The sequence below is a fragment of the Carassius auratus genome, chromosome 30 (genome assembly GCF_003368295.1).
Source record: "Carassius auratus strain Wakin chromosome 30, ASM336829v1, whole genome shotgun sequence".
In the NCBI taxonomy this organism is placed as follows: domain Eukaryota; kingdom Metazoa; phylum Chordata; class Actinopteri; order Cypriniformes; family Cyprinidae; genus Carassius; species Carassius auratus.
This window is the reverse complement of record NC_039272.1, coordinates 8,345,405-8,363,189: the sequence shown is the minus strand read 5'-3', so window position 1 is coordinate 8,363,189 and position 17,785 is coordinate 8,345,405. Positions and strand designations below refer to the sequence as shown.

Sequence of the window (17,785 nt, the reverse complement as noted above, 5' to 3'; positions counted from 1 at the left end):
TGTGTGTGTGTGTGCGTGTAAATGCATAGTGCTGACAGCAATCAGGGCAAACTATTATTGACACAACCTTATGTTGAACAGTTGGAAATGTATGCCCACTAAAGTCTGTGGAAAAAGGCAAATCATTGGTTGGTTCATGCATTTGTCATTAATTGATCATTAGTTATTATAAGACCTTTCAGTGAGTACCTCACATGTTTTGTTAAAAAAAGAAATATTGCTCCATTTTGGCTGGTGTTGTGTTCTCAAAATCTGATAATGATTATTAATGGTCTTTTCAACTGACAAAAGGCAAAGTACAAAGTAGATGCAAAGCTTTTGGTTTCTGTGTTCTCAAAAAAGACTTTGCCTTATCTCTTTTTTTTTGAGCAGAGAGAGCTGTGATTTATAAGCCAAAACTATTTTTATTTTCCACTGAAGACTCTTAGTCTGCATTGTTGTTGTTGGGTTCTTTATTTTGCCTTTATTTAAACAGGACAATGCAGAGTTTGGACAGGAAAGTCAAGTATGAGAGTGAGGGGGGTGGTGTTGGAAAGGACCAAAAGTCACAAAAATGTATTCTGAAAAATAAAAATATTATAAAAACATTTTAATTCCATCCCCTTAACTTGTCACAAACACTTAAATTCAGTAGTCCCTGAACTGAGCTTTTTATTGTTTTTGAACAATATTTGCTATGTGCTGGAAACTGGTCTTGGCTTTAAAAGAGGAAAGATCAAGAGATTAACCTATCATTTGAAATGTCTCTGAGCAGAGATTACGCCTCTGTGTGTGTTTGAGAGTTAGAAATCACGCAGCTGTTCATTGTTGAATTACTTTCTTGAGCACCTGAGAAAAGCCTTTTCCTTGCTCTCTCTTTTTCTTTTTCTGTTTTCGAAACATACACTACCGCTAAAAAGTTTGTGGTCTCATAAAAAAAAAAAGTCTCTCTTATAACCACTTAAATTAACTTTTCTATTTTAATATGTCATTTTAATACACAATATTTTTTATTTAATATGTAATTTTATTTCTGTGATAACAAATCTGAATTCACAGCAGTCATTATTCCTGTTTTCAGTGTCACATGATCCTTCAGAAACTCTTCTGTAACGTTAAAAATGTCTTTACTATCACTTTTCATCAGTGTAATGCATCTTTGCTCAATAGTTTTTATTTCTTAAAAAAACTTACTGACCCCAAACTTTTGAATGGCAGTGCATGAAAACATCCACATTGATTGAATATTTCTGCAGTTTAAATGTGTGAGTGGAACTTGTTTCCATGATGACTGACACTGTATTATTGTTTATTTTAATCAAGGATTATGTGAAAAACTAATGAACCATTGTTTATCACATTCATGTTCCGTGTGATACAGTAAAAGTATATATTGGGAAATGCAAGAGAGAATAGCATTGCAAGGTAAAGAGCTCATGTACGATCTTTGTCAGCAGTATTTAAGTGTGATGAATGCTTTCAACAATACAGCAAGTGACACAATGGTTTTAATGTTCTTTTTTCCACCAAACTGAGGTTCAATTAGGGAAAAGCGATTTCATCTGTCCTTCCTTTATTATGCAGTGTCTTATCATCTCAGACACATGCTCTGGTTGTTGCGCTGTCATGCTGAACGTGAAAATTGCATGCCAGCCATTCTGATAGTTTGTCATTTGGATGCGTCAAGGAACAGATTGTTAAAAGCTTTAGCCACACCTTACAGCTGTTTTATTAATAGCAACTAATTACTAAAGTTCTCATTCTAATTGCTTGGAATGCCATTTAAAACAGAACAAAATACGAATTTGGTGGTTATGTTCGAAATGATGCCCTATTAAGAGCAGCTGTCTGTATTTATGAAGCATCTCTAATTCTCCATCTCCTTAAAGGGATAGTGCACCCAAAAATGAAAATTATGTCATTAATGACTCACCCTCATGTTGTTCATCTTCGGAACACAGTTTAAAATATTTTAGATTTAGTCCGAATGCTTTCTGTCCCTCCATTGAAGCTGTGTGTACGGTCCATGTCCAGAAAGGTAAGAAAAACATCATCAAAGTAGTCCATGTGACAACAGAGGGTCAGTTAGAATTAGGGATGTCAACGATTAATCGATGATCGATTAATTGTCGATAAGAGATGCAATCGATTAAGGCTATCGATGGTCGGTTAACCGATTCAATGTTGGGCTGCGTGCGGCTCATGCGCACTCAACACGTGCGAGCGGCTGTGAGTGACGGTGACGATATATAAAAGCATCATCATTCATTCACAATGTACAAATTAAGCTTTTAATGTGATTTAAACTTTAAAGTACATTAAAATAGAAACAGCATAAAAGTTCTTCAACATTAAATGCAATAGAAATGTAGTTACTAATCATTTCATCAGATAACTGTTTTATATCGTGCGCTTTTCAGGGCTGCGGGACACAGGACAGGACAGGTAGTCTATTCATTCCTACAACTTGTTAATTCATTCCTAAGAATTATTAATGTGGCAATTGTCTATGTTTCATTAATTTTGTTCCCTAAATAACCCATGATTTAAGTGAAATAAGGGAACAAATTAATAAATCGAACAAATTCTTAATTCATGAAATCTTTAATTTCCCTTCCCATGTTTACCACAGTAAGAGATGCGAAAACAGTTATTAAAAGCGAAAGATAATAAAATAAACCTGGGAAATTAGAGGGTTAGACGATGAAGATTTAGGAAAAGAAACAATGCCTAAATATACTGAATTTGTGGAAATTCGTGACCAACCGGCAAACCAGAACAAAGCCGCGTAAATGAAGACTATGGGGTCCAAAAGCATGGTCGCGATCTAACATTTTCCAGTTAACCTATCATTCCTCTAATAAACAAAGCTTTTATACCACACTTGTCATAATCAGATCTTATCATTTCTAAATAAATAATTGCTGGATTCAAAACAGCGATTAATAGGCGCTGTGACCGACACATTCCTGGAGCATTCACTGCTGTCACTAAACGGTGACGCCGAGCATCGTTCACAAGTTCCTGCATGGACCTGACTAGGGCACAGGTTCTAAGTAATAGGCCCAACATAAAAATAACAATTTGTTTTCATGTTTTTTTTTTTTTTGTTTTTTTTTTTAAATAGGCTATGCGAAATATATCTGACTTAAATAGGCTAATTAAGATTAACGGATTTAAAACAGAAGTGTGGGCGCTCCATAAGTTCACAAAAAAAAAAAAGGATGACAACGCATTCTGTTTGTTTGCTTTATTTTACAAGAGCACAAATCTTCTGTTTTTATTGTGAGTGTGCACAAATGAAAGTAAACACTTTTGCGGAAAATATATATATTTTTTAATGTCTCAGCTGTTTCGATCGCCCCGGAGCCTGCTGCACACGTATATTCTAGCGATTCAAACTTACATCGCAGTCTGTTCATTATCAAAATAAAATGTCAACTAAACATTAAAAGGTTACACTGGTCAGTTTAAATAGACCGTAGTATACCGGTCCACTCTGCTGTTATGCCAAGGACGTTTTTGCTCAAATGAAGAGGATCATCTTTTCCGTCTATATGCGAATGCGTGTTAAGTACAAGCCTAGTTTACATTATAAATAATAGTTTAACATTCAAATACATTGCGAATATGGAAACATTTCGATTTGTGCCGAATGAGACATGAGCAATAACCTCCAAATAAATCTAGCCAAAGCCGCGCTCGCTCATCCTCGTCTGCACGCATGCACTGTCACGATCTAATGCGCTGTATGCCGGATTTTTAAAAATCTGACATTTTCTAGGACAGAATCCAGCAGGATCAAATTAATGTGAGCAACTGTGTTTTGGTGCAGCAGCGCCGATGTAGTTCACTTAATGTGCAGCGCAGTCACACGCGATCCACATTTCGGATAATTTTATACAATAATGTCAGTTGAAAACATTGCAATTGTGCTTTAAAATACAACAACGAGCACCACAAAACCATTTAAAGATGCGCGTTCAGCGTTCTCCGTGCGGGATTGGAAACTGTCAACAAAGTAAAATGACCTCAAAAGTATGGCGCGCTCTCTTCATTTTATCAAATGATCATAATCGCATCTATTCATTTTATAATCCTGCTACTAGCATTTTATTCAGACTAAAACCTCTTTAATTCAAGTGAGAAAGCGTTTTGTGTGTGTGTGGCTTTTGCACATCCTGTCATACCGCTGACTGCGTGCCTACAATAGACGCATTTTGCAGTATTATGGTTAACGATTAATCGATTAATTGATCGTTAATTTAAACGACGATCGATCATGGAAATAATCGAAATTTGACATCCCTAGTTAGAATTGAAGCATCGAATTAACTGGATCTTCTTGAACCATTTCACCAAATTGAACTGAATCATTTGAAAATGCTCGTGTCTCCAATACGCATTAATCCACAAATGACTTAAGCTGTTAACTTTTTTAATGTGGCTGACACTCCCTCTGAGTTAAAACAAACCAATATCCCGGAGTAATTCATTTACTCAAACAGTACACTGACTGAACTGCTGTGAAGAGAGAACTGAAGATGAACACAGAGCCGAGCCAGATAACGAACGAAACATTGACTCGTTCTATTGACTCATTCTAATAAAGTAGTAACGTGTTTTCACTTCATTAAAGCATTAAATCAATCACACAGAGTGTGTGGGTATGTCTTCTAGAAACTGGACAGGAAAGAGGTGTTGGTTTAGTCATCACTGATGACTCTCTTCAGGCTCTGACATAAACGTATACATGAGTCAGAAGGAAATGTCAGACATTAAAACAATGTGCAGATTTGAGGAATGCAGTGGGTCCCAGTCCCGCTTGTGTCATTTTATGGAACCTTTCCTCCATAATCTTCCTTTATTTTCTATAATATCACTGTCCTTTAAAATGTTGAAAAGGTCAAAAATATACCTCAAATACAAACTGACTTGTGACTTGTGAATAATGACAGTAGGGGTTGACTGATTATCTTGCCGATTATCGGTGTCGATATTAAACATTTTATGGTAATAGCCATCGATCAAAACTGCTTTGAAGATAAAATAATATAAAAACATAAAAAAGCCCTTGTTATTCCTAATTTTGACATAAATTTTTACCCCATAACATATCGGTTCAAAATGTTGGTAATCAGGCAACTTGATCTGTAATCATCTGTATCGGCCCTGAAAAACATATACCGGTTGACCCCTAAATTGAATAAGAATAAGGGGCAACATTTTAACAGACAACTGTCATCCACCCTACATTTCCTGTGTCTTTCCCTGCTGTCTTTGATTGCCAACACATTTGCATTTATGTGTGTGTGTGTGTATCTGTGTGTGTTCTTGTTAAGCATGAGTGAAGAAATCAGGTCTGCACACAGCACTATTTCCTGACTCAGCACACCACTGTCATCTGTCTTGTTCTTCTCTCCCTTATTCTTTTCTTGTACATTTCCCCTGACTTACTTAAATAAGGATAACACAGTTTCCACATCTTTCAAGTCAGAATGAGAGGGATGTAGCAGAGCATGAAATTAAACCTCAAGAGTTCCTCAGCCATAGAATTTCTGGTCATTCTAATGTGACATCATATTGTTCAGGCTACTTTAACTTAAACATCAAATAAACAGAAGTGTAGAAACTTCAGTTTAACTGCCTTGTTTTTACAAAGTTCCTCATTTCTTTTGACCAGGGTCAGTTACATTATTTTACTTTCATTTGCAAATGCTCTCCTGTGGCCTCAGGTAATTCAGACTTGCTACTTTTTTTAAATACTGTATTTCACCTACCATATAGTTGGGAGGATTGCGTTTCGGATGCAGCCATTCACTTTGACTGTCCTCTGTCAAATTAGCCTCGTGGCTAATAAAGTACACTTTGAAAGACTAGAATGTTTATAATGTTAACGGCAGGTGGAAGAACAAAACATACCACTTTTAGTCTTCCAGGGGCAAAGTAAAATCATATGGATTTGTTGAGTAAATGAAGATTGGGAAACTTGTTTGAAAACAGTGCTTGTTTTTGGAATTCCATTTAGTGCCTCTAGTGGAAGAAAATCTATACACTTCACCATTAATGTGGTATGTGCACATTATGTTCATATTAATGATGCATATATTGTCACATGCTGTTTGCATGTGAGTGTGTTTATGATAGGTGTGTGTGGACCCTGGACCACAAAACCAGCCTTAAGTGTAAATTTAAATTGAGATTTATACATAATTATGCTTTTCATTGATGCATGGTTTATTAGGATCTGACAACATTTGGCAGAGATCCAACGATTTAAAAATCTGGAAACTGAGGGTGCAAAAAAATCTAAATACTGAGAAAATAACCTTTGAAGTTGTCCAAATGAATTATTAGCAATGCATGTTACTAATCAAAATTAAGTTTAGATATATTAACAGTAGGAAATTTACAAAATATTCTTATGGAACATGATCTTTACTTAATATCCTAATGATTTTTGACATAAAAGAAAAATTGATAATTTTGAAACATACAATGTTTTTTTTGGCTTTTGCTAAAAATACACCCCAGCAACTTAAGACTGGTTTTGTCAACTTTTGTGGTCCAGGGTCAGATATATGTTCTGGGAAAAGCACTAATTTTATCTAGGGAGACATTAGTGCTTTTCCGATGGCATGAATGTAATTACAGTAATTTCTCAATTTCCTGGTCTCAAGTAAACTATCTCAGTGCATTTAGTGTGTTTTGAGATGTAACTCAATGAACACACTCAGCAATCAAATAAAACCTATCTCTTTTATAAAACTGAGATAACCAAGAAATAAATCTACAAATGTCAGAATATTGTGATAGTATTCTGAATGCTGTACATCTTTGTAAATGCAATGAAAATATTTTTACTGCTGTTTTTAAATATAATATCAAATAACTTTATTTGTGGGTATAGTAGTTGCCTGTGTGCTGTGGAAATATTTTATTTATTTATTTCTGTTTTAGTCCATATAATGGACCCCACTGACCTGCATGAACAAAAAACACTGATACTTTTTTTCAAATGTTCTTCTTTTGTGTTTCACAGTAGAAAGAAGGACATAAAGGTTTGGAACGACATGAGTAAACGATGATAGAATTTAGAGTTTTGGGTGAACTAGTATTTGAATGTTCCTTGTTCATAAAAAAAATCAAATAAGACTGGGTATGATTTTACAGTTAACTTTACATACCATTGGAATGTGCTGCTCATGGTATTGTGACATGATCCAGCAGCCATCTTATTCTGCTGCATGTGTGCATACACACACACACAGAAAAAAAAAAAAAACTCTAAGTCAACATAGTTAAATAGTAATCGAAATACAAGAAAATGTGTCTTAAAGGGATAGTTCACCCAAAAATCTAAAGTTATTTCCAACTGTAAAACTTTTGTGTGTGTGTGTGTGTGTATGTGTCTGTGTGTGTACGCGCGTTTTTAATCATTAGAAATTTGTTCCATCAGCTTTTCTGTTCAGCGGTTAAAAAAAAGCCATACAGGTTTGAGTCTAGAGCAGGGGTACTCAAGTTCAGATGCCAAAGGGGCCACATTTTAACCATATTAAATATGAAGGGCCACAAATTACAACTTGCATAGTAAAACTTTATATACAGTTTTTACTTGTATAGAAATTCTGTTTATTACCTATCTTGCTAGGTAAGTCTTGCTAGTGTATGTTCTATTTAAAGTAATACTGAACATAAAATAAACATTTAAATTGGGATAATTTTCTTGCAATATTAATGCAAAAAAAGTGAGTTCATACTCAGAGTATTAAAAAACCTTGCTAGGTAAGTCTAATGTGGTCGTGAACGTTGCTTTGACTTTGTTATTCCTATTGCAGAGAAAGCAATTTCACACACATACGTAGATCCAAAGCAGGTCAAGATTTTTAAAGCACGCTGGATTAATGCAGGGTATGTGTTTTTAAGAACACACTTGGTTGTGTGTGGTTCCGTTACCACCACAACCTTAAAGGTACACTCCCCAGTTTTCACATAACTTTTGTTAGCCTTCATGAGCAGATGTTCAGGGCCATTAAATATATGAGGAGCTCTTTACCAAAACGTGATAGGCTAAATCCATTTCAATAGTTTTCAGGAAAATTACATATTTTACATAGACCCACATAGCTTTTTTTCTTTTCAAAAAGCTATAAATCCATCAATTTTGTTCCCCCAAAATGCTATAAATCCACCCCCTTTTTTTGTTTGTATTTTTTAAAAAGTATTTTGTTTTATTTTTCGTGTTCGTGTTTCATGCATTTATGACGAAAATTTTTTTTTACGTGACTGTTCTCCATTATACGGACGTGAGCGCTCTGAAAGCGGCACTAAACGACTTTCAAACTTTCACAGAGACCTCAAAAAGAAAGCACAAACCTTTATCGACAATTGACCCATTGGCAATTTGAAAATAAGTTTTGTTTTTCATGCTGTTAAGAGGATCATCGGCCCATTTACACACTGCAGTAGAGATGCGCGGATCAGTTCTAATGTCACCCCAATCAGCTGTGAAAGTGCGCAGCTCTAAATGCACAAGCAATGCATATGCAATGCATGGTAAATTTGGCTTAAACTCTTCTTGAAAAGCGCACCTGTTTATGTTTATGACCTGAATCTGTTTAGCCAGACATTGGGTTAGACATAGAGCAGAGCTGTTCTGAGCAAAATACTAGAATCTGTAGGAGCTGTAGGAGAGACTCTATAAATTCTGGCCTATTATGTGGTCGTGACTGCTGCGAGAGGGAGGGATGCTATGATTAGGCTTGTTAAGGCTGTGTTTCAGTCAGCGGCACAATCATCTCCTCTGTATGACTAATGGAAGTGTGAGGAAACTTCCTGCATGAAGCTGATCATACACTAATAAGAGAGTGAAACGCTTGGAGACACTAACCAACTTTACAAAGAGTACAATGAGACTGAGTCATTTTAAAGTTATGAAGAAAAGTTGGAGTGTATTTTCATTGTTGGTTGACTGTGGCATAGTGGTTAAATACCTGGGCTAGTGACTGAAATGGTGTAGGTTTGAGCCCTGTAAAGGATTGTTTGTACTGTAAGTCACTTTTTCATTTATCCTAAAAAGGCAGATTAGATTTTTCCTATTGAAAGCAGTAAACATGGCGAACTTGTGTACAAGCTATGTGCTCTCATTTCCAGCCAAAAACACAACAAAGCAGATGGCGTTTGCCTTGTTTGTGCTTGCACTCAGTCTGGCATCTCCTTTGTGGACAGCACAAGTAAGGAGCCCGGATAGACACAAACAGCATGTGTCTCATAGGCAATGGCGTAGGAGTGGTTTTAGGACATTTTTACATCATTCAAACTATGTAGATGGACCACTTTTTCACTTAAACTGTCAATTTAAAAAAAAAAGTAGCTTTTTCCATTTTACTTGTTTAGAATGAGTCAGAGTTTTACTGTGTGAAACGACATGACAGACTCCTGTACTTGTTGATAATGAAATGTATTATTATATAACCAGTGCATCTTGCACAATAAAACTGGCATCATATAGTATACCATTATTGTTGGCTCTCTGTTAAAGGGTTTATTTTCTTCTATTTTAAGTCATTACGGATAAAAGCATCTGCCAAATGCATAAATGTAAATGAAAAGCTTGTATTTTGAATTAACAAATAATAAAAAAGTATATTTGGGAAGAATATTGTCTGACACTTTGCACATTTATTGAAAATATCCAAACAATTTTGATTACATTTCAGGTTTTAATACAGTTCTTATTATAAATGTTATGAAATTAAATGTGCTTTTTTAAAAGTAAATATAAATGCAGTCTCTACTGAACAAAAATATACTAAATGGTTTTTAATATAAATATATATATATATAAAATCAAATTGTTTTTTTAAATGTCTTATCTTGAGGCTGTAATATTGCCATGTATTATTCAAAAGTTTGGGGTTGGTAAGATTTTATTTAGCATGTTTTTCTATTTTAATAGATTTTAAAATATATTATTTTTTCCTCTGATGGCAAAGCTATCACAGGATCTTTTAGAAATCATTCTAATACATGGATTTGGTGCTCAATAAAAATGAGCATTGAGCAATGTTTTTTTGCTTCTGCTTATTATTATGCTTTTTTTGTGTGAAACAGTGCTATTTTGTAGATCCTTTGACAATTAGAAGGTTCTAAAAAAACTACATTTATTTGAAACAGAAATATCTTAAAACATTATAAATGTCTTTACCGTAACTATTAAACAAATTAATGCACCCTTGCTGAATAGAAGTATTAATTTCAAAAATTTCAAACAAGGTTTGTGATTCCACACCAGAATACATGTGTCAAGACTTAACTCATTCACAAGCATGTGCTAGAATGCAACCCTGCTATTAATAGTGAGTCCAGTCAGGGGTGAATATACTGTACCACACCTGATACTTGCTTTTGGTTTTGTTTGTTTCTAACCTATAAAATTTAAATGATGATGTTTGAAGTTCTGTTTTATACATTTGTGTGGTTTAACACATGAGTGATGGTGGTGGTCCAATATATAATATAAGTCAGTAGGAACATTTCTTGTTTGGTGTTGATGAAGGACTGCTTGAGCTTTGATGGAACTACGAGGGTACGTGATATAGAAGAGATTGTGAAGCAGTGCTATGCAGAATCTATGCCGAGTCTAATGCAATTGTAAATTATCGTTTGTACTGATATTTACAGCGGGAGATGAGAGCGCTACACAGCAATCCTTTCAGGATATTGTTTGCAGAAGTGGAGGTTGCATAGATGACAGATGATACTTGTTATTTCTTATGCCATTTTCATTAGTTTAACCAAGAGAGAGAGCGTACAAGTGCAGTCATTTGAATGCTCACTCACAGCCCAGTAAACACAGGCTTCATGCTGGCAGTCTGTCTGATATCTGATGCTTCCCTGCTCACTGAGTCAGACATGCTCTTGTTCCTCACTATAACCCATTTAAGCCAGGGGGCAACTAAAGTTGTCAAAGGCTGTCTTTCCAGTCTGTAACTAAACATGTTTTTAAAAACAATTGACTTGCAATTAGACAAGTTTAGGCAGAGCTTTTGACACCTTTCTGGATACATAGTGTGATGTCTAATTCATGCAATGCAATTTCTGTATGTTTATTTAGAAATGCATCTGATAACTTTAATAACCGGTGGGGAAGCCAGTCTATTATATCTTTATTATAATTTTTTGCATTGTATACATCATTGGTATCATTTTAGTTTAGGGATGCACTGAAATGAAAATTCTTGGCCGAGGCCGAACAAAATGAACCACTGGGCCGAAGGCAGAACACGGAACCATCGGTCTGTGCAAGAAACTGTACAGTTTTTATATTGTTTTTTTACCTCTGATTTTCACCGCAACGATAATAAGAAAGCAGTCATAAAGTAAGAAGAAGAAGAAGACGCCTCAGGCACCAGTTGTTGAGAAAAACATGCTCAGAACAGACAGTTTGGACATTGCTGTGAAAATCAGAGGAAAATAACTATTTAAAAATGTTTCATTTTCTTGCACAGACTGGTGGTTTTGTGTATCTACACATCAATGTATTGTCACGAGCTGCAGGGTTTAATTTGGTTTTGTTTGTGTATGTTTTTGGACTCCCAAAGCCGTGATTCCCATCCGCTTACATTATAAGACTGATAGACTCCAACGGTTTGAGTTAAATCTTTGTTTGTGTTCTACTGAAGAAACAAAGTCACCTACTTCTTGGATGCCTTAGGGGTAAGCAGATAAACATTGATGTATCGTCATGCGCCGCAGGGTTTAATTTAGTTTTGTTTGTGCATGTTTTTGGACTCCCAAAGCCATGATTCCCATCCACTTACATTATAAGACTGATAGACTGCAACGGTTTGAATTAAATCTTTGTTTGTGTTCTACTGAAGAAACAAAGTATACTACATCTTGGATGCCTTGGGGGTAAGCAGATAAACATCTGGGTGAACAATCCCTTTAATGTCCCTGAGTTACAGCTGACCCCAGATCAGCAGTTAAAGTACAGGAGGCTTTGAGAACATGGTGTGCTGTATCTGCCAGTTCTCTGTGCATCATCCACAGAGAATGAAACATCCGTTATCTCTGAGCACATTGATATCATCAAGTAGCTGCAGGAGGTGGAGCACAGGAAGTGCTACAGCATTCTTCTGTTGTAGGAAACTAAACACTGATATAAGCCACTGGGTACAAGATTTTTAAAGTAGAAAAAGTACAAATCTGTTGTTCATTAGGTGTGATAAGCAAAGTTTGATTTAAAGGGGTCATATGATGTGATTTAAACTTGTTACAAGCTCTTGGTGCACGAAGAAGAACTGTAAAGTCGCAAAGACTCAGTCTCAAGTCCAAAGAGATATTCTTGAAAATGGCTCATTCAAACACTCCCCCACATGTCTACGTCACTATGTGAAAATATTTGCCAAATGTTCATGCAAAGAAAGAAGGTGTGGTTTCAGTAACCACAGTTGCAGAACCTGATTTTACCAAGTGAGACATGTCTGGAACAACATTGTGATTAACCAATCAGATTTGAAGAACCCGTTTATAGTTTTTGTGGAGTTTATGTTTAAAATCACTGTTTGTTGCTTGTACATCAGTGTCATTCATCTATCATTTCCTCTGATTTTAGGGATTACTCATGGTTAGGGTTAGGTTTAGGTGAAGGGAAATGGTCAAGAATATATTTTTGGAGTAAAATATTGTTCCAGGGTCAACAAAATATGACCCAGGAACACATCTAACTCTGCAAAATCAGGACGTGCAAGTCATGAAGCAGTCATGTCCGGGAGATGCTGTGTGTATCTAGCCAAAAGCAAAAGCACTTTATTTGGCCTCTCGAAAATAGATGCATTTGGGAAACTTTAAGATTACCAGTTTGTGAACATTGGAGAGGAGGGAGTTCTGACTTTGCTATGATAAATCTTTAGCTACTGTATGTTAGTAGTTTAAGTATTTGCTATTTACTGTTCAAATACAGAGTTTTGCACGTTGTGTGTGTGTGTGTGTGTGTGTGTGTGTATTTGTGTGTGTGTGTTAGCATGCGTGTGTGTGTGTGTGTGTGTGTGTGTGTGAGAGAGAGAGAGAGAGAGAGAGGGAGAAAGAGAGAAAGAGACGGTCACACAGTGGAGTCAGCTGTCCCGTCCGGGGCTTGTGTACTGCAAACACATACGAGCTTCATCACTGTGTCTGTCACGTGACTCTGTTGCTCTTTTGGCTTGAACTGATGAACTTGAACTAAGGACATTATTAACTGTCTTTACATTTATTTTGAACGAAGAAGCTCACGATTATGGAAAGGGATGTTATATTTCCAAAGAGTGCTTGCTGTGTTCTAGTGTTATTATTAGATAGAACAGTTGAGAGCAGACAGAAAATTATTTGGAGGAGAAAGGATCTGCAAAGGACCTCAAAATGGGAATTGAACTCGGGTCACCATGAGCACAGCACTATATATCTGCACTAGGCTATCAACAGCGACACATCATCATTTTTTAAGACAACATCTGTATTGCACACTGTATTGCTACTATTATTGTTTTTGGCACAGACATACCAAGTCGCTGGCATAGAAACCAACACAGACATTCTGAAAAAAAAAAAAAACTAGACTACAACAGGACACACAAATCAGATCTGAACAGTTGCAATCCACAGTGTGTACAGTGAGTCATTTAGATGGATTCCAATCAGATATACATATAATTGGATTGGGCTGACAGTGTGAACAAAGCGTATGTGTTGTGTACTTGTCTGTTTTAATGGGTTTGGAAAGGCTTATTGTTGCAAGTAAAGAATCTCATATGCTGGAACTACTTTGCATTACTTTCTGCATTTGTTTTTGTAATACAAATCTATATAAATGCACTGGTTGCGTTGATGAATTGTGCACTCCTACCTGCTGTGAAATTCCAGACGAGCACTGACTGTTTGTGTGGGTGTGCATATGAATGTCTAAGACATTTTCGCTCATAAAGGAGAAGGATGTTGTGCTTGTATGTGCAGCAGTACAACGTTCACATAATGTATACACCATTATAAAGGAATATTCTGGGTTAAATACAGCTTAAGCTGTTTTGACATCATCTGTGGCATGCTGTCGGTTGCCACAGAAAATTATTTCAGCTTGTCCATTTGTGTCCAAACTAAAATTGATGTACAGTATTGCACTTACATTGGGAACATTCTCTCGTTATTCATTATTTTTCCTGATAAAAACACCTTTTGCAATATATCTGTAAACCAACACACTCTCATGGCTATTTATGGCTAACTAACTAACTAACTAACTAACATTTTGGTAAATTGGTGATAAATTTTTATAATTTGTACAATTTCATTCATGCGTTTTTGTATGATGCAGATTCTCATACAAAACTGCCAAACAGAATGCAGATGAGCTAGATTTTCTCATGAGATTGTGTTGCTATAAACTCATGGATCAAGCTATCCTCCCATTTTTACTTCCTTTGTAACTGGAGTACTATATGCATATTTTTCCTTTGTTTTTACATCATTTATCAAAGATTGTGGAATGATCATCAGAATAGATAGATAGCTTAAGTAAAGCTTTATTTATTTAGCGCCTTTTAAATTGCTGTTTGCAAAGTGCTTTACAGAAACCTTACACTTTAAACGCCATGCAATAAAATATAGTAAAAGCAAAATTAGAAAATAACAGAACTAAATGAATAAGAAAATAAAATGCATAAAATAAGTAGTTACTAATGAATTAATGGAGAATAGAAAAGTGCATAATCATGACAGATAGTTTTAACCATGAATATTTCTATATTGAAAGAGACTCAACGCATTTTTATTTTAGCCTCACCAAACGTGCGTATTTTCAATCTTCTCAAAAAAAAGCCCCCTGCCCTTGTTTCTGAAAATGTGAGTTACATTGTGTGAGTCCTTCATCCTCCCTAAATTAAATATGAATTATTTTTAAAAAACATGTTTCTCCATAATCCTTCAATTAAACGTATGATGAGAATATGAATTATGACTTAGAATTACATGACAGTATCTCTTTATGACCTTCTGTCTTCTGATTATCTGATCTCTCTCTTTCTCTGCCAATCATTGCACAGTTTCCCCGTTTCATTGGCTGTGCTCCCAGGTAATTATATAGCCTGCGCCTTTGGACATTGTGCCACATTAGGTGTTACAAGGACAAGTATGTGGGCATTGCCACCTTAATGCTTCAGCAGACCTTTCAGTCCACCCCACAGTCTGACTGAATGCAGGTGTATTCAATTATTTATGACAACTGTCCCATAATATACGGGGAAATGTATCAGTATTAAAACTATCCGTTCTAAAAAGATGGACCGTTCGAACAACAATAACACAAGAATTGTTTTCCAAGCTGGGTTTTGATGCAACTGTGAGCTGGTGAGAACCACAGGAGTGATGTCTAGCTTGCGATCAGTGCCAATGTTTCCTGTGTTCCACACTACAGGGTGTTTCCCCCTGATCTTCCTGACTTAATGAGCCATATGGTGGATGTGCCAGACAAGACAACCAAAGGACTGCCAGTGCTTGGTTGTTATTGATGCTTATGTCAAAATACCAGATATGTGTGTAATTTGTCCATTATTTTACTTCCTTTCAGACCTAATGGTTTAGGCTTCTGTACGATATGTGAGGTAACACACTGTAGAGTACTTCTCTGTTTGACCCTGAAAGCATCTGCTGCTTGTTATCGTAGGAGAGAGCTGCACTGACATTTGGGGATTCAGAGAGGACACTTGAGTTCCACATGATGAAAATTTCATTGCTTTATATAAGAGTACTTTAGTGGAGATGGGCTCTCTGAGAATCCCGGTTCTTGTGATGTTGCGGTGAGTTTCTGAGGGGATCCTTAGTGAAGAGATGAGTGAGGCTTCATCCACTGGTAATGTGAACTGCCCCAGACAAGAGTGCTACATCACAAGCAAAAGATACCAGTTAGTCATGTTTAGTGATGACTGATGGTCATTCAAAAGACTCAAACACTGCACTGTTGTTGTCCTGCAATACTGAAGTATTACAGCATTTAGATTTGACATTGATGCTAGATTTATTAGTGATTTGTAATAAATAATATTCCCTTTTGATTTGCATCCATTAAGTTAAAGAAAAACCATAAAAGTACTTCCAAGAATACAATGGTACTTCATATTGTTGACTTTAAAAGATCAAGTAGGATCATTTGTCAGTGGCTTACATTTAACCTAAAATAATTTGCATCAAAAAACAAAACAAAAAAGCCATTCTCTTTGCTTCGGTGGTAAAACCATGCATTTTGGATAAACCATTCATTAAATCATTCATTAATGAGAGGATATTGAGTGGACATGTGGGTTTTACAGAGATGAAGAAACAATATACATTGAAAAAGAAAGAGTGGCAACAGAAAGAAATAGTAAAACAGGAATGGTAAAACGCTGACAGTTGTCCTCTCTCGCACTGCAGACAGAGTGGCTCTCTGACCCTTGAATGCTCTACAGCAGCTGATTAAACTTCATTCCCCAGGGTCCTGAGAAGCACCACTTTACACTTTATGTGTGCACCTGTTTTACGAATTTACAATTCAGTGTCCTGAAGCCCATAGTTCTGTATATCAACATCAGCAGTCTCATGGGTGTTCGTAGCCACTGAGAGATGTTTGAGAAGTTGAGTAGAATTGCCCTCTGTCTCTTCTGCTAGTTGCTACGTGCACTGTATGCATATGTGTGCGACTGTGTGTGTGTGAGTGTGTGTGTGCGAGGCGGGATCCCGCTCATATAGGGCAGCAAACCAGAGGCAGACTCAGCAGTGGCAGCGGCAGCAGTGTGAGGACTCCACATCTCTGTGGATGGATGTTAGCACTCTCTCTCTTCTCTGTGGGACAAAAATTGTCTGTATGTATGCTCTCTTCCATCCTCTCTTGAAGCTGTGCCTCTTATGAATGTACTGCAGATGGAGTCCTCTGTGGCACGTGTGTGGCATGAAGCCTGTGTGAATAGGGAGTTTAATCTTCTGTTAAGGTTGGTGCGTTCAGCTTCGTGATGGGATCGAAAAGTCAGGCTCAGGTAAAATAGCCGTCTTTTGCATTTGAAATATTTTAGAGTTTTTTATAAATGCGAGCCAGTTGTAAAAAACGTTTCAGTGTTTCGTTTGCACAAGAGACTGTATTTATTCTTGGGATAGTGTTTGGTTTCTAAAAGCGTGTGGTTGGAACTTGAGAGGGATATTATGAATGGCACAAAAGGAGTGCTGGAAAGAAAGAGACAAAAGAGGAGTGAGGTGTGGAGATGGAGAAGGAGAGGAAAAAGGGTGGGAGACTGGGGGAATTCCTGATGTTTGTTTTTCTTTTTTCCTCACAGAGACAGCTGTCAGTTTTTTTTTCAATAGCTAATAGCTAGAGCAGTATCAGGCAGCATCCTGTGAAAAGACCAGAGAGAAGTGTTTTCTCAAGCCTATATAGTGTGAAGTGAATGATGAAACACGCCAGGCTGCACAATGTGTTTGATGGTGAATTTCCAGGTGCTTTGAAGAAACTGGTATGTACCTGATGTGTTAAATTAATGTTACAGAGTCTGAATGGGGCTTATACGACGTTTCCTCTTCAAACCATAACCAAATGATTGTATGTATATGTGAAAACATGCAAAAATGTGACTTTATGGAAATTTCCCAATGCAGTTTGAGTCATATTTCATATAGGCATGCAGTGGAAAGTTTGAGTTTAATCAAGCTATTGGTTTTGCAAACAAATTAGGAACAGGCACAATAGGAACTCTTTTTCTTTGATGGGGAGGCAGGCAGGCGTTTGGCTCTTTATACTAAAAAGGTT

At 36.5% G+C, this 17,785-nt stretch overlaps 1 protein-coding gene across 5 annotated transcripts in view; it reads left to right on the top strand.

Annotated features, from left to right (window-relative positions):
- Positions 1–17,785, top strand: part of mctp1a (multiple C2 domains, transmembrane 1a) — a 148,031-nt gene that overhangs the window by 22,676 nt on the left and 107,570 nt on the right. The window contains exon 1 of one of the 5 annotated variants that reach the window (XM_026211126.1): positions 16,651–16,850. The exons of 3 other annotated variants lie outside the window; for them this stretch is intronic. In XM_026211126.1, the coding sequence (XP_026066911.1) occupies positions 16,809–16,850 (42 nt within the window). In that variant the 5' untranslated portion in view covers positions 16,651–16,808. One more of the 5 variants, XM_026211129.1, reaches the window with a different exon arrangement.